Source organism: Tachypleus tridentatus, chromosome 13 (genome assembly GCF_004210375.1).
Source record: "Tachypleus tridentatus isolate NWPU-2018 chromosome 13, ASM421037v1, whole genome shotgun sequence".
Lineage (NCBI taxonomy): Eukaryota > Metazoa > Arthropoda > Merostomata > Xiphosura > Limulidae > Tachypleus > Tachypleus tridentatus.
The window spans coordinates 208,739,580-208,766,955 of NC_134837.1; the positions used below are offsets into that span (position 1 = coordinate 208,739,580).

The window sequence follows — 27,376 nt, forward strand, 5'->3', positions numbered from 1 at the left end:
AAGGACGGTGTATTATAAATGATTGCCCGTTTTTGTGACCGACTTGTAAAACTTTGATTTTGTGTTTTGAAGATCGAACGTTCCCCGTTGGAGCAGCGTAAGTCTTCGGATCTACAACGCTAAAATCAAGGGTTCAGTTCTCCTTGGTGTACACAGCAGATAGCCCGATATGGCTTTGCTATAAGAGAAACACACACAAGCTGGAACTCGTTTATCTAACCTATGTAAAAGCTAGTGTATGTCACGTCACGTCTTTCTTGATTTCTCTAAATAGAAGGTGTAATAAAAAGACAAAATGTATTTGTCTATATGGAGTAGTTTGATTACTGTCTGCCCATTACGATTTTAATTGTGGAAGTGCAAGGGAGCCGTGAGGGGTGGGTCTTAATAAACCTTATAAGTATAATATGTGTTGGTATAATAAGTCAGAAGTAAAGACCTAGTATGATATTACCAAGCTTAAAACCAAGTACATAACATTTGTAATTAAAATAAAAATATCCATTCAGTTTTAAACTTAAATTGTTACGAATTAAACTATTTTTGTTATATTAAAAACGTTTGAAATAAAAAACAAACCTCTTTAATCAACCGAGTCTTTAAATTAAGAAATCAACAAATATTTTCCACATCTGTTGTCTATACATTTGATTTTATTCTTTAAATACCTAGTCTAACAATAATATTGAGTTATACTTGTGTTACCGAGCAACATGGCATTGTTGGGAGATACTGTTATACTTGTGTTACCGAGCAACATGGCATTGTTGGGAGATACTGTTATACTTGTGTTACCGAGCAACATGGCATTGTTGGGAGATACTGTTATACTTGTGTTACCGAGCAACATGGCATTGTTGGGAGATACTGTTATACTTGTGTTACCGAGCAACATGGCATTGTTGGGAGATACTGTTATACTTGTGTTACCGAGCAACATGGCATTGTTGGGAGATACTGTTATACTTGTGTTACCGAGTAACATGGCATTGTTGGGAGATACTGTTATACTTGTGTTACCGAGTAACATGGCATTGTTGGGAGATACTGTTATACTTGTGTTACCGAGAAACATGGCATTGTTGGGAGATACTGTTATACTTGTGTTACCGAGTAACATGGCATTGTTGGGAGATACTGTTATACTTGTGTTACCGAGTAACATGGCATTGTTGGGAGATACTGTTATACTTGTGTTACCGAGCAACATGGCATTGTTGGGCGATACTGTTTACTTGTGTTACCGAGCAACATGGCATTGTTGGGAGATACTGTTATACTTGTGTTACCGAGCAACATGGCATTGTTGGGCGATACTGTTTACTTGTGTTACCGAGCAACATGGCATTGTTGGGCGATACTGTTTACTTGTGTTACCGAGCAACATGGCATTGTTGGGAGATACTGTTTACTTGTGTTACCGAGCAACATGGCATTGTTGGGAGATACTGTTTACTTGTGTTACCGAGCAACATGGCATTGTTGGGAGATACTGTTTACTTGTGTTACCGAGCAACATGGCATTGTTGGGAGATACTGTTATACTTGTGTTACCGAGCAACATGGCATTGTTGCGAGATAGTGTTACCACGACACACTGACTTTTCTACATGTTAGAAGTTGTTAGTCTAACTGATTTTTACAAATTATTATTCTATGAATACTCCACGAATTCATTTTATGAATGGTCTTAATTTGTTTGATAGATTCCAAAATGAATTTACCGATGTTTGACTGTCTTGGCTGTACTGTTTTGCCTCTTTGTTGGTCAAGCTTGATTTCGCAAAGTTTATTTATTTCAGATACCTGTGAAATATAAGGTTAGGATATATTATGGAGTGAGGGTGGTAGTATTTGCCCCGTTATGTTTCCTGGCTGTACAGTAACCCTCTATATTAGGTTGTCCAGAAATAAATATAGAAATTCTCATTATGACATTTCGGAGCTGAATATTGAGTAACTTTACATTGGTTGGTTGGTTGGTTGGTTTAATCCAACATTTGTCACTTACAAGGTGTCTTAATCGTCTGCTGTTTCATTTCTACTCAGAGTAAGTTTCGCAACACCCAAGGCAGCATGGACAAGAAGGACTTCTATCTGATTTTACTCTGTGACTTCAAACTTGGACTAAAAACCACTAAAATTACATGGAATATCAACCAGGATTCAACCATGTATCTGTTATTGAACGTACAGGTTTTGACATGGAGGTGAAAGTCTTGAAGACCACGAAGGTCGTGGAAGGAAGCAAATGAAAACAGGCAGACCCTCACACAACAGAACGTGAGCTTGTATAAAAGCTAGGCACCAGCAAATTAAGCATTACCAACCACCTGAGTGTGATTGGAAAGATAAAAAGTTAGATAAGTAGGTTCTGAATGAGCTGACTGAAGATCAACAAAAATCAGTGTTATGAGACCTGTCAAGGATGATGCTCCAAAAATTGAAAGAATTAGGAATCGAGGTTCTGCCTCGTCCACCTTATTTCCCAGACCTTTCCCTTACAGATTTTCATTTTCTCAAGCACTTTGACAGCGTTTTGAACACTTTCAAAACCAGGCAGCTGCAGAAGAACTTTCAGGGAGCTCATTGACCATAGAAACTCTTGATTTATACAGCAGGGACATAAACAGCATCGTTACACGTTGGCAAAAGTATGTTGAAGCAAACTGTGGTTATTTTGATTAAAGCAGTTGAAAATCGACATTTATTTTTGGACATCTTAATAAAACAGGTATTTGGGGACACTGTATGAGATGCTTGTTCACACAAGTGTTGAGGAAAATACCTCTTTTTGTGTGTTAGCAAGATAGGTACCGGTTCTATTATATTAAAGGATTTCGGTTGGCACTTGTTTTAGTTTATGCTTTAGAGTCAAATGTCAGACTTTTCCGACTTGTAATCCGAGAGTCGCTGGTTCGAATACCCGTCACACCAAACATGATCTCCCTTTCAGCCGTGGGAGCCAACCTCCCTATTAGTTGGTAAAAGAGTAGCCCAAGAGCTGGCGACAGGTGATGACTAGCTGCCTTCCCTCTAGTCTTACACTGCTAAATTAGGGACGGATAACGTAGATAGCCCTCGTGTAGTTTTTCGCGAAATTAAAAATCAAACAAACAAACGGACTTTTCCGTTAATTTGTTTGTTAAATACAGCTTACAATGAACATACGGTCTCAAACTTACCAGGCAATTTATTAAATACAGTTAACTGTTTTGTATTTGTTTGTGTAGCTTCATTTAGATATGTTACATATGTGTCACGGAAGTATGCCAAACAACACATCTTACTGGTAGTCTTAGGAAATACAAGTTTTTAACAAGCATGAATTAGCAAAGTGAGATTTATTGTCCAATTTTACTTATCAGTTTTACATGACATTTGGAATACACGTTCGTTTTATGGCATGTCCATATGGCATCGTTATTTATACGGTTTACCCTGTATTATATGAACATGTTCGTTGTTTAGAGTCGTTGACGTTGTATGTATTATTACGAATTTTATTGGATAAGCGTTAACCTTTGTTATCAACGTAATACTAAGTTTGTTGTAATTTATCAGTGTTATATGTATAGTTGTGATGTTTGTTGGATGAAAGTTAATATTTATTTTGGTTTGGTTTAAATTTTGCGCAAAGCTACACGAGGGTTATCTGCACAAGCCGTCCGTAATCTAGCAAGAACAAACTAGATGGAAGGTAGCTTGTCAATACCACTCACCACCAACTCTTGGGCTATCTTTTTTTATAAAAGAATAGTCGGACTGACTGCCACATTATAACGCCCCCATGAGAGTAATCGTATTTAACTTTAACGGTGTGCAACTCGGGTGTTAACGGGAAAAAATTATTGCTATCGGTGTGACGGGGAATCGAAGCTGCAGATTACGCATCGGGCGCTCTAACCAAATATTTGTTTTGAAGAGTCATTTTATACAAGTAGTTTCAGATATTTGATGTAAGCAGACATTTCAATTTTACGTAACTTACGGTTTAGAAAAAAAAGTAAAACTACGTTGCGAAGAGATGTTTCACATCAACAAATTTGTATTATTATGGTATTTTCTCTGTATTAGTCAAACACATCTGTTGATACACAGTTTATGATGTTTATCGTTTAGGTTACTGCAAAGTGGGACCCGAATATCGAATGGCCATGAAAGAAAAGGTCTCTTCTCTTCACCAAAAAGTGAGTCCAGGTGTTGTTTCTTCTAAAATTAATTACGTCACTTTACCTAATGTACCTGAAAACATATCTCCTCATGCAATGGAAATACAGAGCCCTCTACCGGAAAAGCAGAAAAGAATCCGTACTCACAAAACGTCAGGGATTATTAACACTGGATATGTGCCTAACTCTGAAGAATTTTTTTTCACTGAAAGTGAGTTATAACACGTGGGTATATATTACCGATTGTAATATAATATTGTTTAAGCTTTAACGGGTTACAGTTGTAGCGTTAACGAGGCCAATTTCTTATTGTTACTGATAAAAACTAGAAATTTGTGTTTTTTATTATATAATTTATCTCTTAAGTATAACTACGGTCATTTAATTTGTTAAACACTGATTTAAACAATTATTGTTGTATTTTTTTAATAACCAAAATAACAGAACATTTTTAATTTACCATTACGTTAATAATACTGTGATCTGGAAATAGTGCACCCTAACGTTATTATTTGTAACTAACTGAAATAAATAAATTTTGAGAAATAAACAGAGGTAGAAAAGTACAGTCGAGGTAGTCAAACGTCAGCAAATTAATTTGCGAGCCAAACAAAATTAAAATCATTCATAAAATGAGTTTGTAGTGTATTCACAATATAATTATTAGTAAAAACAAGTTAGATTAACAATTTCTAATATATAGAAAAGCCAGCACGTTTTGGTAACACTGCGTTCCAATAATGGCTGTTATGTTGCTTAGCAACAAAATTATAACCTATTATTGTTGTTAGTCGCTGACTTATATATAGGTTAGATATCCACAGTACTCAACTGACCAACTGCTGAAGTGGACGGCAATTACTGACGAAATAGTACACTGATTATTGATTAGTTTAGTAACTCTGTTGTTCCGTAGATAACTCACTCTAATAAATTAATTCACTAACCCTAGCTTAGCTCGTCTTGTTTGTTTCTATGGCTCAAAGTTTTTTCCTAAACCTTGGAGAAGGACATTACACATTTCTAGATGAAAAACTTGTACAACAGTATTGTAATAATGTCATCGCTAACTGTCAAAGTTATCCGTTTGGTGAAACTGACAACAGTTAGCGATATGTGTATCTAATCAAAATCATAGGTGTAGAAAAACAAAGTGCGGCCAAAAAAGGGATTGAATGTGCAACTTAGAGGAATTAAGTCCAAACTGGCGGCCAAACTGGTAAGCTACACTTATAACATTGATAAGAATTTAGCCAGGCTGCGTTTTATGTTCAACTAAGGGCCGCATTAAAACAAAATAACTTAGGTATTTTTATTAACTTTTTGTCAGTACACACTAACAAACCACAGCCAGTGAGAAAATTACACTCGACAGTAACCAACATTAGCTTTATGATTACAACCGTATCCAGATCTATACGTTAGAGAAAAACCAAAGTATTAAAATCACTAGAACAGTGCTAATGGCTTCCTTTATACTAACGCTATGGAATTTAGATTAACAGTTTCTTATCATCGCTCGCATTCATTTGGTACAGCCGAATCGAGCATCAGTATTTCTGTTAATTGCTTACGCTAAACGCTCTTTAAATAGAATAATTTCGTAAAGTTTAACAGAGCTATGCATAAAAGTTGTCAATGAATAATAACAGTCGGTCTGCAAGATTCTTTTGAAAATTTGAGTTAGAAACTGCTAATTTACTTTGCTTGACCTGGTAAATATTTATGTACATACATAAACTTACACCTTATAGTTTTATTGATGTAAAACAGTCGTCTTTATTATCAATGACAAAAACTATAGATGGTTTCTTATACTCGTAGTTGAAGCTGTTGTGAAATATCATACCGATAGCTCACGTGACATTTCGTGTAGGCATGCGCTAAGGTTTCGTCAAATTTAAGCAGATTTTGTTGAATACCTTTGTAGATGTGGCTTATATCAAATTTGACACATAATTGTAGATTTTAAAGATTACCTGTGTACTAAATTTGAAAAGAAACCAAGTATGTTTTTCTATCAAAGTTTTCGTACTTTCGGTGCGAAAAACTTCAATTAAAATTGATTATTTTATATCTCGTGTATTTCTAGATGAATTGCCATGAAATTTTACATGTGAAGTAAGTGTCTAGTAGAACACATCCGCTGAAAATATGTGATCGTTTATATTACCACAGTCTGAGATACAGAAAGTGAAAAAAAACGCTATCACTCCTGTCAAAAATAACACACACTGTGTCCTGCAGGCTGTTTTAGTCGCACGACACATTCACTACCAGTAGTGTGTTTTGATATTACTTTCAGATGTTTCGTTGTTGGTGCAGTTTACTGTTGGCTTTCTTGTTGCTCTGAAACTATTTTCGCATAGAAAGCACGAATTATCTGTTGCTTCAACGTGTTGTTTATTTATCTTGTATCACTGATAGTAAATTGAAACTGAGAACTAACATCTGAGTTTGTAGAAATATTTTAATTGTTTTTAACAGTCTCGTAGTCATCCAGTATCATTAAGTGCAGTTACAGGTTACGTTATATATACATACATGTATATATAATTTTGGTCTTGTAGAAGAAGGTAAGATATGCATCATCAAATTCAGTGGTGTACAGTAGTCACACTACGTGCTTGACACGTGAGCTGGCCCGGCATGACCAGATGGTTAAAGCGCTCGACTTGTAATCTGAGGGTCGTGGGTTCGAATTCTCGTCACACCAAACATGCTCGCCCTTACAGCCGTGGTTGAGTTATAATGTGACGGCCAATCCTTTTATTCGATGATAAAAAGTAGCCCAACAGTGGGTGGTGATGACTAGCTGCTTTCCCTCTAGTTATACACTGCTAAATTGGGGGCGGCTAACGCAGATACCCCTCGTATAGGTTTGTGCGGAATTAAAAAACAAACGAACAAACAAATATGCGAGCTATAGATAATAGAACTATCTAACTCGGTAATGGCTTTTTATGTATATTTTTATTAGGCAACATTGTCAAGTCCACTTATAATAAACAGAAGTGCACTCACGTTTTAAACGTCGCTTCAATGGAGTTTCGACTAATTTCACCAATCCACACTTTATTTAGATGATTGAGGAATGCAGTGGCGAGTGGAGCACACAAGCACCAACACGAGGAATTTACAGTTAAAGTAAAGAATCCGACTCTGAGACTACGTTTCTCACAACAATCACTTTTAATGTGCTTTCAGAATATTCTATGTTACAATCAATTTGGAAGCAAAACTTTGTATACTTTAATTAAACTAACTGAACGCTTTTAGTACAACTAGCAAAACGTTCTTTAAGAATACTTTCCATAACATTACTAAATCATTACACTGTATCAACTTGACTATATTTTAACTATGTTATCTAATGCTAGGTCACGGTTTTTTGGACTTGTTTTATTTTGAGGTCGCTTATATGGAGGTTTTTTTGTTTTTGTTTTTGTAATAACTAACTTCAAAGCACAGTAAAATAGTTGTAGGAGTGGTTTAGGTGATTGTTTAGATATGGATGTGTATCGCTAAACACAAACTTTTAAATGATTAAATATCCAATTATATAGAGGAATTAAGGTTTTCTTACGTGTCATGTGACTTGTGACAGGTGTGAGTCGTACATGCTGAATTGCATTTTTAAGATGTTCACAAAATACGACACAAATTTACTCACCCAAAATAAGCCTGTGAAGATATATTTGTTCTCGAAAATGGTACAATATATTCATCGTATTGCTTGTATTTCTTATTATTCAATATTTCTATACATTCGTCATGTTTCTGACGTTGGTTTCAAGATAGCCGACAATTACACAAGCCTGCAATGGTTTTATTGTTTGGAAATTTTTGCATGTTCTTCGTTTTTTTCCTGTACTCTGAATACGAAAATGATATCTGTTTTTCTCCATCAAGTACAAATTTCTCACAAAACCTCATAACGCAACGCAGTAAAGAAAGACCACGAGACTTAGTTTTGAGAATAAAAGACGTAGATTTCACAAAAAGTCAGGATGAATGAAAATATATTGTCGTTTCACATCATTGTTCTTTCCTTTTCCTCAGTTTGTGTCTATTTTCGTCAACAAACATAATAATAAAAATGTTCATTGTGGTAAACGAAATAATTTGATCGAAGTGAGAATTCTTTTACAATCAAAACAACTGATGAAGTTTAAATTCACGTGCCTGTGTTATCTGATTAAGCATTCATTATAAAAAAAGAAAGAAAGAAAAAGCCGCCAGTGTCACAGAGGTGTGTCTGCGGAGTCACACCGCTAACAACCGGGTTTCGATATCCATGGTGGGCAGAGCAAAGACAGAACATTATATAGCCTAGTGCTTCATTCTAAACAAACAAACATTATAAAATGTTACATATTATAATTTATCCCGAACGAGTCTCCGAGTTATTATGTTATGTACGTTACGTGTTACTGTTTCAAATAACTTGAAATTTGAATTTAGAAATTAATTTAATATTAATATGTATCAAATACATGGTATTTACCAACAAGATTAATACACATAATTCTCTTTTTTTAACACAAATATATTTTAATATAGAAAAAAAATACAATTTTTAATAATGGTTATTACTAATGTTATTACAAACGATTTATAGTCCCCCGCTGGTACAGCGGTTAAGTCCACGGATTTACAACGCTAAAATTAGAGGTTTGATTCCCCTCGGTAGACTCAGCAGATAGCCCGATGTGGCTTTGCTATATTAAAACACACACAGTTGATTACCCTCGGTGGACACAGCAGATACCCCGATGTAACTCTGCTATAAAATAAATATATACACACACATATATAAATGATTTATGTATGACAGTTTTACAAACTTATAGACATGCTGACTCTTATATCCGTTTTAGAACTGAATATTTTATCGACTGTCGAGGTCCATGACGAGCAAATTAATTCTGATGTGATATTGTTGCACCTCGCTTAAGCCAGCTAGCTGTCGTTTCTTGGTTGGCCTCACACCGCTTACAAGTTCACTTCTTACTGAGGAAGATATTTAATGTCATCGTAGAAATAATAACGCCCGAAGTAATTCATTGAAGTTGAACAGTTTGTATTGTTCAAAATCTAAAGTTCATGGTTAAATTCTGTAGTTTTTTCGATTAATAGCGTTAATCACAATTATAGCTTCCGAGGCCTATAGCACACAGACTATAGCTAACCAATGATTATTTTGTCTGTCGCCAGCTGCTTTTTATACGTATCACGCGAGTTTCTCGACATTTCAACAATATTCTAGGGCGTTTTCGTAAAATATATATTGTTCGTTGTTACTTAAAAGAATCTTCTACAAGTTTCGAGAACAGGCGGAACTTGCGCAATAGACAGTGAAGAATATATGTCACATGCAAAAAGAAAATTATACAGAAATGTGCATAGGCATTAAAGTAAACCTAAAACGGCAAATCAATCATTAGAAGAACAAAGTTAATGGATTTTAGCCTAGACGGAAAAGAGTCATCGATAAACTAAGTGATGGGATTTTATCCTGTATGTAAAACAGTAATTAGAAGAAGAAAGTTAAACGATTTTTTTCGTTTTAGAATTAAGCGATTTTATCCTGTACGTAAAACAATCATTAGAATAACTTATTGTCTTGAACCAAGATTTAAACCTTTTATTTTAACATAAGGCTTCTTTTTTCAAACGTACAGTATTCTTTACGTTATTTTGTCTTATAATTTAAAGACGAATAACACAGATTCACAAATTTTGTTTGTGTAATCGAAATCAACTGTTTTTTATATCACCAATAGAACTGTTTTAGGCTCAATATAATACAGATTTATCAATGCACTTTAAGTATTAGATAAAAATCTCAGACACTTGCAAACATATAATAAAGTTTTCTTATAGTATAACACTCTTTAGATACGTAAGCCTTGGCCTTAATGCTAGTCTTATTCAAGATGGTTTGTCTTATTCTCGAGGGCGATAAAAGTCGGTAAAGAACACAGTTACAGTGACATGAGAACTGCAACTAGGAGACGTTCGTTATATAAGGCGATGTCGCTAGTTGTTCAATAATATCTGGCGGTTGAAAAGCGTTCTCTGAGCACACATCAAATCGCCACAAGCGGAGAATAAATCTATCTCGTTACGTTGTCTTGGAAACGGCTGATGTTCGAAAAGTGCTTTCGGATCGGTAAGACGTTCGTTGATCCATGAGGGAGGACCGTGTGTAAGTTCTGAATGTGTCGTTAAGGTAGTACATATATTTCAATCTTTCGTCGTGCTTTGTTACGGGAGGAAAAGATTACATTATCGTTTTATTGTTCAGAGAGTAATTTAAAATCGTAAAATGTTCATTCGGTAAGCAGGAAAAAAATGTTGGTTATGCTTAACTGAAATGTATAGAAGCTCCTAAATTTATTTTCAAACTTTCATTATCGAAAAACTTGTCCTTTAAAAATCAATGCACATTAAGCAGTTGTTATTACTATATCACTTTTTTATTTCGTTTATCTTGTTCGTTAACAGTAAAACCTGGCTTCTATAAGTGACTTAAATTTTAAGAAGTTTTTACATCAACTAAAATGTCTTATATTTAAAATCTTTATTATATCGGGCTGAAGCCACCAAGCGCACTTGTTCGTCATGCATTTTTTTTAATTGTCTTGCATGAGTAAATACAATTATGAAGTAAAGGAACTCATTAGCATTGTTGGGTGTAATAATATTTGTGGAAAGGTCGGATATAAACTGCTCAACAAAACCAAAGGAACGAGTACTATTTCAGTATATTTTTGTCCTAACTAAATTTATGTATGAAAAACATATCCGTTCGTCTACGAGTGTGTTTTTTTTTAGCTTGAGTGAAGTTTGAAGCAACTCAAACGAAACTCACCTCACTCAAGGAAAATATAACTCAAGGTACCCCATATGAGGCTGTTACGTGAAACTATGCATTCCTCATCATTTCTCGAAACAAACTCCAACATGGATCTTTTGTGGCTCGTTTTGTCAGTGTGTACCTTCATCTTGTGTACCCAAGCAGTCAGGCGCCATCTGACAGAGAACGAGGTGGCCAGGGCGGTCCAGATGCTGGAGGATGGCCAGATCCAAAGGAGGGTGGCACAGCGCATCGGTGTGTCATCAATCGACTTTGGCAACGCTACCAGGAGACGAACTCTTATGGCAGGAGACAAGTTCAAGGCCGTCATCGCTGCACAAAACCCAGAGAGGACCGCGTCTCGTGACTACCGTTCTGCGTGACAGATTAGCTACTGCTCGGTCACTGTGAAATGACCTTCAGCATTCTACTGGAACCCGTGTGTCGACCCAAACAGTTCGCAATCGTCTGCACAAAGGACGCCTAAGGGCCATACGGCCTGCAAGAGGCATTATTCTGAGAAGGCGTCACCGTGCACTCAGCATGGAGTTTGCTCATCAGTGGACCACCGTGCTGTGGACAGACGAGAGCAGGTTCACTGTGTCTCGTGATGATGGACGTGCGAGAGTGTGGAGACGCTGAGGAGAGCGAATTTCTGCCTGTAACATTGTGCAAGTTGATACTAATGAAGAAGGTTCTGTAATGGTCTGAGCAAGCATATAGTTGGGTGGTCGCACGGACTTACTCATACTTGACAGGGGTGCTCTGAACGCACGACGATATAGAGACGAAATTCTGGAACCCATTGTGAGACCTTTTGCCGGTGCTGTCGGCGATGGGTTCATTCTCATGCAGGTTAACGCGCGAGTCCACGTCGCCAGACTGTGTATGGACTTCCTTGACGAGAAAGGAATAGAGACTTTTGAATGGCTCGTCAGATCTCCATATTTAAATCCGATTGAACATTGTTGGGATATGTTGTCGTGTTAGTGAACGCCAGAACCCTCCTCAAAACGTACATGAACTCCGACAAGCCCTGGTAGGGGAGTGGGCTGCCATACCCCAAGGTAACATCGATAAACTGATTTGAAGTGTGCCAAATCGGTGTCAATAGTGTGTCACAGCCCGTGGAGGTGACACTAGATATCGAATGTTTCAAACATTTCTTGAATAAATGAACGTAAACTGTTTAAAGTATTGTTTCATATGAGATATCAGTTTTTGTGATATTGGTCATTTAAAAAAAAAATAATTTCTCCATGTTTTACCGTTCGTCACACATTAAAAAATGGATATAGACGGAATTGAAATGAGGCAAATTACCTCAAAAAATAAAAATGTTATCACATTTGGAACACTGTGATAAATTATATAAGATAACGTACTTGTTTCTTAATTTTTTGAGCAGTTTATGTATTTATCTTTATGTTTATATATGGTTTATATGATTATATCAGTGTTGTTCGGTCTGAGTTATCTACCGAACGTACGGCACTGAAACAAAAAAAGTTGGATTAACTATGCCCAATCGTTAGTTAACTCGTGTTATAGATGTTAAAAAGCAGTAAAGAGTGCTATTAGTTTTGTAACACTTGCACTGAGTGTTTCCATATATAAACATTTAAATAGTAACAAAGTTGTAGTATTGTTTCTGTGAATAAATTTAATTTGTAGAAGCTGTTTCAAATCAAAACGAACTGATTGTCGTGTAACTTTGATCGTGCAAAACGTTTAATTTATTGTCCACTAAGAAAGAGTTAATGTTTATGATCTTTTATATTATCTAGAAGTGTTTTGCTTAAACTGTTTATTGCAAATGTTTCTTGTTTATAACTCCTCCTGTAATTAATTAGCAGAACTAAAACATAACCTAGTTGTGGCTTTTCTATAAGGTATAATTCACTCTATAATAATTACATATATACATCTATAAAATGGCCAGGTGGTTAAGGCGTTCGACTCTTAATCTGAGGGTTGCGGGTTCGTGTCCCCGTCACACCAAAACATGCTCACCTTTTCAGCCATGGGGACACTATAATGTGATGATCAATTCCACTGTTCTTTGGTAAAAGAGAAGCCCAAGAGTTGGCAGTGGGTGGTGATGACTAGCTGCCTTCCCTCTAGTCTTACACTGGTAAAGTAGGGACGGCTAACGCAGATAGCCTACGTATAGCTTTGAGCGAAATTCAAAAACAAACAAATTTCTATAAAAACTGGTAATTTGTGTGCAAGTGCTAAGCCAACCACGTGTTTTAAGTTTTTGTTTCTCTCGTTTTGCAAACGTCACTGAAGTCAATAAGACATTAAACTTTCCTTCTTGATAATTTTATTTGCTTTCAAGTGCACACACAGCAGCGTGCTATCCGCACTTTGCCAGCAACAGAGATCGAACCCCGAAATTTATGTGAGCTACCGTCTTGATCACAACTGTAACGATAAAAATTGCTTCACTGCATAACACAGAAATAAAATAGCGGAACGGTATTAGTTTGTTTGAAAATTTGCGCAAAGCTATCTGCGCTAGCCGTACCTAATTTAGCAGTGTAAGACTAGAGGGAAGGCAGCTAGTCATTTCCACCCACCGCCAACTCTTGGGCTACTCTTTTACTAACGAATAGTGGTATTGACCGTCATATTATAACTCACCCATGGCTGAAAGGGGTGAGTATGTTCAGTGCGACGGGGATTCGAACCCGACACCCTCAGATTGGGAATCGAGCGCCTTAACCATCTGGCCATGTTGGATCTCCAGAGTGTTAGTTAGATGTCTTTCACTTCTAACTTGTTACTTCCTAGTTTCGATGATACACGTGCTGCATACCATAAAAACCATAACAGTGATTACTGAGCATACAATCTTCAGAACTGTGGTTTTATTACCTGCCAATATTTTTTATTACAAGAAGTTATCCATATATAATTATTATATGACAGGTTATAAATCCCGGTATACTAACAGTATATATTCACATTAAGAGAGAGAGGGTAGTATATTTTACTGTGGTCTTCTAGAAGGCTGTGTAATAAACTTATAAAATAATTAAACAGAGCAACCTGACGGCTTACCTTGAATGTTACGTTATCGGAAACTTACTCTATGGTCACCAGTAGCTTGTAATCATAATGGTCGGTTAAGTATGTATTTAGATTTTGTTGTTGTTTAGGGGAGAATGTTATGTTATTTACTGTAGGCAAATTACAGTAGGATTTCATTTAAGTGTCTGACAACCACAAGGAACGGAAGAGTGAAGCTAATGATGTAGAGAACGGAGTAGATATTGGTGAAGGAAATCGGAGATAAAACAACACCAATTTTCTGACATTTGTATTAATGTCAAATGCTGGTGTTATGTCAGTAAGCTTTTCAGTCTTATTTTCTTAACATGGATATGATAACACTTACCTCATAATTCGAACGTATCGCAAGTCTTGTTTTCTTTCAAGGTATAAATTTAATATCACTTATTGACGCACTCTAGTTTCACCCCATGGGGACTTGTTGTAATATAATGTCGTTTAATAGAGAGCTCTTTTCTACATGTCGATTTACACTTGTTGATATCGTTTAGAAAGAGAGTCAGTTAGATTACAAGTGTGATTATTTAAATTTTTGTTTTCTAAACTACCCTTTAAAAGTGACTATAACTTAGGAACGCAGTTTATACTGGAGCTAATCATTGGTTGGGATATCCTGGTGATTAGCATGCCAAGCTGCAAATCGGAAAATCCTAGCTTTGCACCCCGACTATCCCGAATATATTCTGAACTTTCAGCTGAAAGTGTGTTATAAACGTGACAATTCTGTACACAGCCCTTGAGGTAGCAGGTGTTACTCATTGGCTACCTTCTCTTTGATCAGTAGTTCAAAACGTAGACACATCTGACATGATCGTTCAACCTATGTGTGCAGTACGTATAATCAAGGTTGGAAATGCGAAATAATACATTTGAAGTATGAATAAAATAAATGTTTGCCATCGTTTTTGTTCCATTCCATATAAGATCTTAACTAAACAGTTTAAACCCATCTGTTCAACATAAAAACTTCCCTTGTCGATAATCACGTTTTAGAAACATATACGTGATAACGAAAAACTTACTTGAAGTAAAAATGTATTTTCAGGATGGTTGGTATGGGTATTGAAACTTTAAAATAAAGTACAAAACAACGTTTCGACCTTCTTAGGTTAACAGTGAAGATGACCTAGGAAAGTCAAAACGTTGTTCTGTACTTTATTTTAATTAAAGTTTTAATACCCATACCAACCGCCCTGAAGATACATAAATAAATACATATTATCAAACATCATTTAGAAATTTATATTTTCCACGGACATTGCGAGCAGCCTTGAGATATTGTTGAATAATGTTTGTTTGTTTGTTTTTGAATTTCGCACAAAGCTACTCGAGGGCGATCTGTGCTAGTCGTCCCTAATTTAGCAGTGTAAGACTAGAGGGAAGGCAGCTAGTCATCACCACCCACCGCCAACTCTTGGGCTACTCTTTTACCAACGAATAGTGGGATTGACCGTCACATTATAACGCCCTCACGACTGAAAGGGCGAGCATGTTTGGCGCGACAAGGATGCGAACCCGCGACCCTCAGATTACGAGTCGCACGCCTTATCACGCTTGGCCATACTGGGTCTGTTGAATAATGAAAACACATTTTAGGCTGTTATTATTATGCTAAGGTTTGAAAATGTTATTTTTTTAGAACTACCCATGTCTGTGGTGGATAGAAATACCTCAGTACAGTCGCACCGTACGGAAGTCGTTCCTACCATCACAGTAGAGACGTCAGTTACGGCGCAAAATCCTACCCATTGGAAAAAATCCTTACCTAGAGAAGAAGGATCATGGTAAGTGTAGAGGGAACTTGTGAGGTAAAGATATAGAAACGTCGTAAGTGTACAGTGAACTCGTCAGGTTAAAATATGGAAACGTCGTTAGTGTACAGTGAACTCGTCAGGTTAAAATATGGAAACGTAGTAAGTGTACAGTGAACTCGTCAGGTTAAAATACGGAAACGTGGTTAGTGTGCAGTGAACTCGTCAGGTTAAAATATGGAAACGTGGTAAGTGTAGAGTGAACTCGTCAGGTTAAAATATGGAAACGTGGTAAGTGTACAGTGAACTCGTCAGGTTAAAATATGGAAACGTGGTAAGTGTAGAGTGAACTTGTTAGGTTAAAATACGGAAACGTGGTAAGTGTACAGTGAACTCGTCAGGTTAAAATATGGAAACGTGGTAAGTGTACAGTGAACTCGTCAGGTTAAAATACGGAAACGTGGTAAGTGTAGAGTGAACTCGTCAGGTTAAAATACGGAAACGTGGTAAGTGTAGAGTGAACTCGTCAGGTTAAAATACGGAAACGTGGTAAGTGTAGAGTGAACTCGTCAGGTTAAAATACGGAAACGTGGTAAGTGTAGAGTGAACTCGTCAGGTTAAAATACGGAAACGTGGTAAGTGTAGAGTGGTTAAAATACGGAAACTCGTCAGGTTAAAATACGGAAACGTGGTAAGTGTAGAGTGAACTCGTCAGGTTAAAATGCGGAAACGTGGTAAGTGTAGTGTGAACTCGTCAGGTTAAAATACGGAAACGTGGTAAGTGTAGAGTGAACTCGTCAGGTTAAAACACGGAAACGTGATAAGTGTACAGTGAACTCGTCAGGTTAAAATATGGAAACGTGGTAAGTGTACAGTGGACTCGTTAGGTTAAAATATGGAAACGTGGTAAGTGTACAGTGAACTCGTTAGGTTAAAATACGGAAACATGGTAAGTGTACAGTTAACTTGTCAGGTTAAAATATGGAAACAGTATTGGAGAACAAACTTCGTGGTTTCATGTTTGATTTAAAGAAACCTTAACACATTAATAGCGTGATCAAAACCGCTAAGTTTGGTTCGTATGTAGCTTTTCGGTTTTAATCTCAACTGGTTTAATTTCCTTTAAAATTCTTACTTCGGTGTTTTAAATTATTTTGATTTGGATGTTTGAACCGGAACCAGAAGTGCTTGTTATTCGGGCTGAAAATTGTCTCTAGTTAAAACTCTCAAACAAAGTTTTTATTTGTTAAAGTACTAGTTTGTGAAATGATAAAAATTTAGTTTGGTACTTATTTGGTTTACAATTTTAACATAACAGTACTTTAGACATAATGTACATAGAGTAAAAGAAACGGTATACTCTCTCCCTATATATATATTAAAACAGCAATAAGTATAACGGTTATTTAAAGTTAAGCACAAACCTATAGGCTATCTGTGCTCTCTCCACTACGTGTATCAAAACCTGTATCCGTCGGCTTTAGAAGAGTGCCAGTCGAATCCTACTGGTCAGTAAGACAAATGTTAGCGGCAGGTGCTGTTGAGTAGCTGCCTTACTTCTAGTCTGTCAGTTCAAAATTAGGGTTAGCTATGCTTAGATAATCCTTTTTGTAATTTTTCGTGATAATTTTAAAACAAAACACATTTTATTTCGAATGTTTGAATAGTTCGCTGTAAAAACAGTTCCATTGTTAGGCTTTGGAACTCAGAAAACAAAAAAGCTAAGTTGCAGGATTACCATCTGTTATTATTCTATAACGATAAAATAAACATACGGTGTATTTGTAAAGACAAAAATATCAAAGTTAGAATCAAATCAAAAACGTTTTAGCACTCAAACTCTTTACTTAGTTAACGGAACTTTCTGTCATAGGCGTAACGTCCCCACAACTTAAAGTTTGGTGTGTCCTTTTAGATCACTGAGTGTTTAGTCTTGCTTAAGTCTATGCGTCGTAGTTTTATTCAAATATTAATAAATAAATTAATAAAAACAGTACGCCTATTAGCGAAAGAATCATGTAGAATGTTACCGCAAAAATAAATAACTTGCCATAAAAATAAGTGCCGTGGAGACCGAATTGACTTTTATCGAATAGTTGAAACGACCCTGTACACAAAAGAAGCAGTGAAATCAAAGGTGATTTTTAAGTCACGGTTTATGAAGAAACAGTAGCGAACAACAGTTTACAGTTCATTAACAAACAATATAACACTTATTTAAGACTGGATTAATTTAAAATTTAAAATACTAAGAAGCTGGATTGAAATTGCCAGTGGACTATAACAGTCTCTCTTCTTAGGCCTCATCGATCGTAACTGTAAATATTAAACAGACCCGATAACGCAGGTGTGATTTGCGTTACTAGATATTCGTAAATCTACACATGTGAATCGATTCTTATAATTATGAGAAAGGCAAGTTAATAATTGTATGCACTGTACATACTACAATAATTCTGTCGTTAAGAACGGTCACTTAATTAGAACGTCTTTTAATATATTTGAAGAAAAAGTAATACCACCATGGTTTACTTAAAATTCGGAGTCTGTAATAGTGACTAAAAAATATTTTCTTCTGGTCCTAGAAAACCAACTCGACTTGGTTAACTGTTCTCTCTTTCCCGGAACTAGTGAAACACTATCACGTATGTATACTATGTATACATAGTATGTACGTATATGCGAGGTCATCGATTTCATCGGCCGATAGAAATCCTGGTAGAAAATCGATCTCGCCAAGGCTAGAAGACTTAAGATGAGGTATATTTTTCCTTCAACCCTTGTTTAATACCACCTCAAAATACGTGTGATCCTCTACCAGATTGGTTTCACGAAGTACCTACGGACCCGTGCTACCTGTTCACTATGTTTTAAGAGGGGTTGACCCCCCTACAAACACATGAGACATCAAAATATTAATCGAACAGTGTAAAACACCATGCAACCCACCGAATCAAATCAAGAATAACAGGGAAGACGTGTCAGTTATTGATGATTGTAAAAATTTCGTAGCGAGTCTCAAATCACGCTGTGATTTAGTTTCTCCGAACATTTATTTCGCTTCAGAACAGAAAAATCACATTGAAAACATGGGGTACTCTGCTACCCTATTCTCAGTACCAATCACCAGCAGCCGCTTCCTGAAACGATCGTCCCTAGACTCAGGCCCTCACGCGTTACCCACTCATTCGTTCACCAGTCGGCTCAAACTCGGAGTCTAGCTCCAGCCACTGACCATAACACTCAGACCATTCGGCTAACACAAGAGATGTCTCAACCATGACAGATACCATTGCTACCGTATGGCTAAACCAAACCATCCAAGAGAAGGAACGTCACCGAGACATCCTTCACAAATTTACCCATCTCTTCTGTCTTTTGTTATTTATTTTTTATTTTTCATCACTTGGCCTACGAGAGGGCGTAACTCTGTAACAAGAATAGTTATTTATTGGTGGAGAGTTTTAAGTTCTGTGTTCGGGCGTCTGTGGCGTTGTGTCTTTACAACGATATAATAAAGCGTGGATAATTTATATAGCATCGCGTCGCTTTGAAAATACATTATTTAAATACCTATAACGTACAAATTTATTTATAAAAATTGTGGTATAGATTTCACTTGCGGATATTTTTCTGTATCGTTTAATAAAATATAATAGACTGTTCTGTTTTCGAGGCCCCTTATAGCTCAGTTAGTATTAGGAATGTGTAAGATTTACAAATGTCTGTAAATAGTAAATTTTTTAAAGGACTCGCCAACCATCACAAGGCGACGGCTTCGTAACTGGAATTGTTTTTGAATATGGATGTATATTATGCTAGTGTAATCATAACTTTTGGTAAACATCGATTTATAAGCATAAATAAGGTTATTTATTTTGTGGGCAAATATACTGTATATATTTCGACAGAACATTCGTCTCTCTCCTTCAGGTATCAGGTTGTTTGCAAACTTATTAAAATGTCTTTTTACTATACGAAAAGATTCTATTTTAATCATTAAAAATCATCTACTATTTTCGAATCTGTTTATGTACTCGTGCGTTACTAGGAAACCAAACGATAAGGTCACACTTATAGTTCATGAACTTTGTGTGTGTGTGTTCTAATGTTGTTTTGAGGTGAGAAGGCTTCTGATTATGAATATTAAAAATATAACAAAAAATTACAAAAATGAATTTCACTCAGATATAATTTGATGTTACATTTTTACCAGTTTATTATAGGGAGAAATTAAAGTACCCCGAAGAAACCCACTTTCACTGGTAAGGCACTAATCCATTACAAGTGCCCGGTAATGTGAAGATATAAGGAGTGATAGGTGAAGCTGTAGATTACTTAGTGTGAGGTGGACTTCTTCAGTTGGCGGATGTTACCTATAAAGGTGTCTGTTCTGGTTTGGATCTTTTGGATGACTGGCAGGTGAGCAATAAATGAGGAAGGGCTGTAGGTGAGACTAGTCTGTTTGGTCGTACATGTAAATATAATATATATCAATATAAGGGTCTGGCTTTGTGAGACGGGAAAGGTTGTAGCTTAGAGATTTGTTGACGGTAATAACTGTTCGGATTTGGTTATCTGGTGGCGGCAGGGTTTGAGTTGATTTATTTCTTCTTGGTGTTGATGTTTGTGTTGAATTATCCTGAAGTTTCAGTTGGTGATTTATGCTGTTTCGGTTTGTTGGTGGTGGGTGTTGGTTGAGAGAGGTGTGGAGGTGGTGGGGAGGGAGTCTGAGTTCGTTGCAGTTAGGTGTTCTGCTTTAAAATGACAGTAGTCGAAAAAGCAGCCATGTGTAAAGATGTATTCTGCAGTCTGTTGGGAAGTTGTTACGATTTTGACGAAATGAGATGGGAGTCCTGACTTTTTGGATGTTTTACGGTGGGTGGCATGAACCTTAGAATGGGTAGTTAGTTTTACGATTAGGAGAATTTTGTCAGTCGAGAGCGATTGATAGACGTTCCTTAAAAATACCGTAACTAGGCTAGGGCTGGCAAGTAACGGACAGGTTAGATTTCCAGGGATAACTTTAAGTTGGGGGTTTATACGTACGGATAAAGTGTCAGCAGTTTCCTGTGGAGAAAAGTCGAATGACAACTGGTGGTGGAAGGCTTACTAGAGAAGCCTAATAGTATAAGTCTTACTGGTTCTATGGCTAGAACGAGATAATCTATTATGGTTTTGACTAAAGCTACTTAAACTACTGGCTGGTATTTCAGTTAAAATTAATTACCTTACAAATAATTAACCATTAGGAGTGCTCGAAGATTGAGCACTATTTCTTCGCCCCACTCGAGGATTGGAAAATAATATAGTCTTGTCTGTGGAAATTACGAGCTAAATTGAACATGATGTATAATAGACATATATATGGCTGAGCATTTAACACTTATAAACGGCTGATCTGGAAATAAAAAGCCAAGCGAGTTGGAGCTGAAGTACCCGTCTGTCTACGTCGCCGCTGAAGTTCAAAAGTGATAAAAAAGGAAGTAGAATCATTTCTCGTCACTACCATCTGTCCATCCACGTGAAGTACACAATCCGCAAACTCACACACAGTGGATTTTAAATTCTCGTTTTGTTGTGTCATATATTTATTTGATCAACAATATGTTTAAAATACTTTTAGATATTTCATCATACTTAATATAGATGTATTGCGGTATATTTATTGTATGGTAGTTTTAATTTGACTTCCACCTCTCCTGTAAACTTCGTTTTATATTTGTGTATGTTTAAGTATAATTAATACCAAGTATGTCAAAATCAACATGCTGTAAATCACGCTTACCGTGCCACCTATCGGCTATATAATATATTTGCAGCTACCATCGATGGCGTCTGAGATGAGGGACCGCCCACTAACTCATTAATCTTGGCTTAAATGTATTTTAATATTTTAAGTTCTCAATTAAGAGATGAAATTCTCCTCGTCAAACAAACAACGGTTTCTCAAAAACTCTCTGGAATTTAGAATAAAGTAAAAACGTCCAATTAAAACTAGATGGTTATCGACATTAATTTTCTCTATCCTTCGTTTAACTGGCTCTTCTGTGTTTAAGGAAACTAGAACAGTCGATTTTATCAACCTAACAGAATATTGCATAAGCAACATTTATATTACCTACAAAGGCCAATTCTATAAGCAAAGTAATGTAATAACGATGGGATTCCTATTCCCCTATGGTTAGTGACTTGTACATGTCTGTTCTAGCAGATCTATTAGGAAGTAAATCACACATCAAGAAACCTGGTTAAAACACGTTGATAACACTCTTTAGTATACGAAACATGGAGAAAAGCGTTCTTAATTCCAAATGTCATAATTTTCACTATTGAAGTAAAATATAACTGTTGGCTTTCCATTTCAAAGAATAATAAGGTGACCAACAAAAAACGTCACCACCTGTCACTAAATAATACCCTCCACCTATTTAACCATGTTCATGACGTTTTACCTGTCATAATCATGTGAGATATAAGTATAAGAACTAAAGTTGAATTAAAAAAAGTTTTAATATGTCCGGCCAAAAAAGTTGTAAGACACAAGGGTTTAACTTTGTTACTTAACAAAATTGTAGCTAAAGATGGTTAAGTATGTGGGCTAATTCTAGGTCAATAAACTCAACCACATTTCGCTAATGCTTCGTTCTTAGGATTTCGTGAAAGCTCGCCTGCTTTGATTATTTGTAAACAGTCCATATTTTTTTATTGTAGACTTGATTTAAAAAAAATTGCATCTCAAAGGATTTTGGAACATTGTCCATTACTAATGACATTTATCACTAATTAAAAGTTTTACCACGTACAGCCCATAAAAGGTTCTGGGGAAAATATACATGTTTTTAACCCTCATACACACGGTGGGGGTCAAAAATGAGCCCACTTGTGTTTAAGTTGTTATAGAAATATCAAAGGTGTGACTTTCGGGCCTAAAAATGTACCTAATTTAATCTATACTAATAACATACTATACTAATACGTTTAACATGTATTTTATGCAAATGGGGTATTACACCCCTTGTCTAATGTCGAAATTCACGTTTTCCACATTGGGGGTCATTTTTGACCCCCGTTTAAAAAACTCAATTACATTTCTGGTAAACAATCAAATAATATATTGATATGAAATTTTGTGTTCTAGAACACTCTATAAATGTTCTCGAGCATTCTAGAATATTCTTATCTACGTTGCATAGAGAGCCCTCAATGGATGATGAATCAGGAAAACCTGAAATAATATCATACTATAACTCCACCAAAGGAGGAGTCGATACACTAGACCGAATAGTTAGATTCTTTTCCACAAAAAGAAAGACCAGAAGGTGGCTAATGGCACTATTTTATAACATTCTTGATGCTGCCGCATACAATGCTTACCTTCTCTATCGCCAGCGCCATCCAGAATTCACATCAAAGTACCAAAAAAGAGCAAGACGTGAATTTCTGAAGTTGCTTACTGATGAATTACTGCCTGAAGAAGATACAAATGAAGTGATCCCTCCAAAAAGTTGCTGAAGAGAACGTTAGAAAATGGTGTCAAATATGCGCACGTGATTCAAGGAAAAAAACTTCTTCAAAGTGTATCAAATGTAGTAAAATGGTTTGCAATGACCATAAAGTTACCCAGAGTGTATGCATAAATTGTATAGAATAAATATTTTGTCCAAATTTATACTTTGCTTATATGAAAATAAATTTTTTTTAATATTTTTCGTGGGGGTCAAAAATGACCCCTAGTGTGGGCAACGTAATTTTTTTGAGTGTGTGTACTAGGGTTAAGGCTGTTGCGTGACAAATTATACAGGAATTAGTCAAGTACGCAAGTGAAATATAATTGTAATGTTATTTTCCTTCCCCTACATAAATTAAATATATGTATTTAAAAAATTATCTATTCTTGTTTTATTACGTAGCCTCAAACGAGGCCTGCAAAAATTGCCATAGCCGACGATATTTCACGTCGTCTTAGCGGGGTATTGGGAAAAGTTTTCAACTAGCAATAGTCGCGCCTCGGATTAACCTCATTGGCTACGACATCGCCTCTGCGCAAAGCTGACGGTAGAAGCTCGCCAGAGTCTATATGTAGTAGAACATTTAAGACTACTGCATTGGTGTGTTTCATATTTTTCTTGAAAATATTAAATATATATCTTTGATTTTCTAAGCGCCTATGCACACTTGATTGCGGTATATTTGTTGCATAATAGTTTTAACTCATGTTATTCTTTCTCTTGACATTTCGAAAATATTGTAAAACTTTGTGTATGTTTCAAATATGATGTAGTATGTAGCGATTAATGTACTTGAGACAACGCACCGTCCCTCTATCGGCCACTTTTGACATTATATTTGTTGTATATATATATATATTTTTTTATTTGTTTATTTTAATGTCCAAAGCGGCCGATAGATATGTGTATTTGAACTAAATATTATTTCAATGATGCAACTTGAACAAAATCGTAATGATAAAATAATAAAAACATTTACAGCCTTGATTAAGAGTGTTTGAAGTGAGGAAAAGCTCTGTTACCAAATTACAGTCATGACAGCAATGCGCTTGCGCTTATATATAAACAAGTCAAAACATTCGATGTTCAAGAGTAATCTTAACCTACACCAACAAAGCTTGTACTATTTCCGTTGCAATCTTTGGCTAGATAATAAGTCATTTATTTATTTTTGTCCAGTTGTCTTTACAATTAAAAATAGTGTTAAAAGATGGCATATAGTGGAGATAAATAATACAGGATTTGGCAGTGCATCGCTAATAGGAACTTGTTTTGTTTTTTTAATTTCGCGCAAAGCTACACGAGGAAAATGTTTTTGCTTGTTGTATTTTGCATGAGGGTACTGAGTGTGGGGAGGTTGTCTGCTACAGTCATCCCCAATTTTGAATTGATAAGCTAGATGGAATGTAGTTTGTAAATGCTGCCACGTTTGAATTATTATTTTACCAACGAATAGTGGAGTTGACCATAACATTATCATGCCCTCGCGGCTGAAAGGACAAGTTCTTTCAATGATGGGGTTTGATCCAGAGAGTCAAGTGTGCTAGCCACTAGTAGATGACCATCTAATTTGTCTCCAGAGCAAAAACATTTGGATATACAGATACGTAAAACAAGAATTTTGACTAAGTTTCGTTATTAAATATATTTTTATCTCATGCTATCTGTTGAAAGCATTATACAATTTTCAGACTTTTACAGAATCTTACTTTTCCGAAATTTCACATATTCATCGAGAGCAAAAGCTTTAAACTTACATCAAGTAAAGATCCACAGCTGTCTAACTTATGTTCAGCTATGCATGCTTTGATCTAGTTATCTACAAGTGAAAATTTACAAATATTTCTCAGGTACCTTAAAATCTCTAAAGTAATTCGAAATGTCGTCAAACATGAATTAGCTGTTGTCACGGTAGTCATATATATTGTGGTTTAAACTTTTAAGCGCCGAACTAATCTATGATTTCTCTGCGCTGTGCCCCCAGTATAGATTCAACCCTGAATACTTGCATTATATGCCGACAAAGTCCCCTTAATATCGCAGAGCCACCAATAGGCACATAGAAATATTTTATACATAAATACAAATAGCCTTTTTCAGTTCATATGCCATTTTTGTTTTCACATTTCCATATTGTCATTGTGTATCAATGGATGTAAATACAAGAAAGAGGGCTACCGGGGCACTAAGAAATTTCGGTGTTTTATCGCCCTACTCGCGAAGGAAGTAATGACTGTTTATTGAGCTGTATTATTTAACATTATCGATGTTTTTAGAAGTATCTCTGCCTCGCTTCACAATTATCTAACTGTGGTTCATCTCGGTAAATTTTATACCGATATAACTGAGAATATTTTAATTTTTTTAGCACTTTACGATTAGACAATAGTTAGCGAAGAGTATTGTTAGCTAACTGCCTTCCCTCTAATCTAGTCTATCACTTCGAAATCAAGGACAGCTAAGTGCATATAGTTCTTGTATTATTTGTATCGCTTTGTCAGAAAGTTCGGAATCATACTGTCTACATCAAAATTATAATAACAAAGACATATTTTGGGTTGAAAGAAAGGTTAGCTTGAGGCATAAAAATCATATTCAAATATTGCTAGATATGTGTTTTTATGTTGCAGTATTAAATCATTATAGAAAACGCTCCTTTTCTAGTGTATGTGACATCTCATTGCATGGCGATTGAGGAGATCTATTTTTTTTTATGGTTAAGGTAATCGTTTCATAATGGCTTCGTTTCAGGTCTGAATCAGGGAAAGCTTCTAATGTGTATCACGCCATCCAGCGGTTGGTGCAGGCATTCGCCGATAGAGCTCGCCGAGTAAAGGAAAAAATTGTTCAAACACCCACACCATCCCCAAGTAAGTATCAGAAATTAAATCAAATATAAATTTAACTTGAGTGTGTAACACAAGAAAAACTATTTAGTTGAGTTACTAATAAAATTATAACTTTTAATTTTTTGAAAGTTGTTTATTAGTTTTTAATTTTCAATCTGAGTTTAATATGTTTTCGTTCGAAGACATGATAAACAATTATCTTAATCATCATTCAACCTGATTATACCATATTATGATGTGTTGTTTTACACTAATATTAAATAATGAATACTGTAAGTAACTCAGCAAAGTGCAATCATAAGTGAATGGACAGTGAGCAGCAAAAAGGTTTTCTCAATATTATCGATATTAACATATTCTCCAGAAGTTAAAGGTAAATAACATTAACTTTTTGAGAAAAGTTTCACTCTACTATGTAAAGGGTCCTACATAGTTTACAAATGTCACGAAATCGTGTACAGTTTATATCATCGATGTGCGATTTGCAATGATTGTGGTAAACGATAGAAACCGAGTGGAGGATATGATAAACTTGTTCTTAGTGATTATACAGACGCACGTAAGTGTCCTTTACTAGTGAAACAAAATAATTTACTTGCAGTGTTATTGTCTTAGGCCTACATCTCAATGAAACGTAACTTATTTTATTTTTATGTTTGAAAAGTGAATGAGCCGTGCATATGAATTTACTTGTACATTTTTTTCAAACATGATTACGTAATAAGGTACAACTATTATGATCATGTGAACTTGTATAGTGATAAATTTGCACGTGTGGATATAGTTATTGTTTTTTTTTTTTTTTATTTCGGCACCTATAAGTATAACGAGTAGGATAACAAACTAAGATCTATGAAGAAGTAAAAAAATGATTAAAAATCCTTTATACCATTACTGGTTTGTATTGTTAAGTCGCTAGTGATACTAGAAATAAGTTACCTTATAATACCAAATTTTACGATTTGTGTTTTAGCGGACGTATCTGAGGAAGGTGTAAAGTGAAACCTAGAATGTCCAATGAAATAAACAACAAATTGATGTTACGGGGTTGTTTATTTCTATTATTAAAATGTCTCTTATGCACAAATATGCACCACAGAAATTAAATATATGTAAATCATTTGTGATATCTTTTAGATTTACTTGTGGAACT

General features: G+C 35.7%; 1 protein-coding gene and 1 non-coding gene across 2 annotated transcripts in view; one reads left to right on the plus strand and one right to left on the minus strand.

The window, feature by feature from the left end:
* Positions 1 to 27,376, plus strand: part of LOC143236447 (cyclic nucleotide-gated channel beta-3-like) — a 56,576-nt gene that overhangs the window by 4,976 nt on the left and 24,224 nt on the right. Inside the window, exons 2-4 of the mRNA XM_076474705.1 lie at positions 4,123 to 4,190; positions 15,752 to 15,896; positions 26,126 to 26,244. Of these exons, the coding sequence (XP_076330820.1) occupies positions 4,123 to 4,190; positions 15,752 to 15,896; positions 26,126 to 26,244 (332 nt within the window). The remainder of the gene's footprint in view (positions 1 to 4,122; positions 4,191 to 15,751; positions 15,897 to 26,125; positions 26,245 to 27,376) is intronic.
* LOC143241157 (U4 spliceosomal RNA) lies at positions 23,777 to 23,917 on the minus strand. The gene has a single exon (XR_013022221.1). It is a non-coding gene; the product is annotated as a U4 spliceosomal RNA (small nuclear RNA).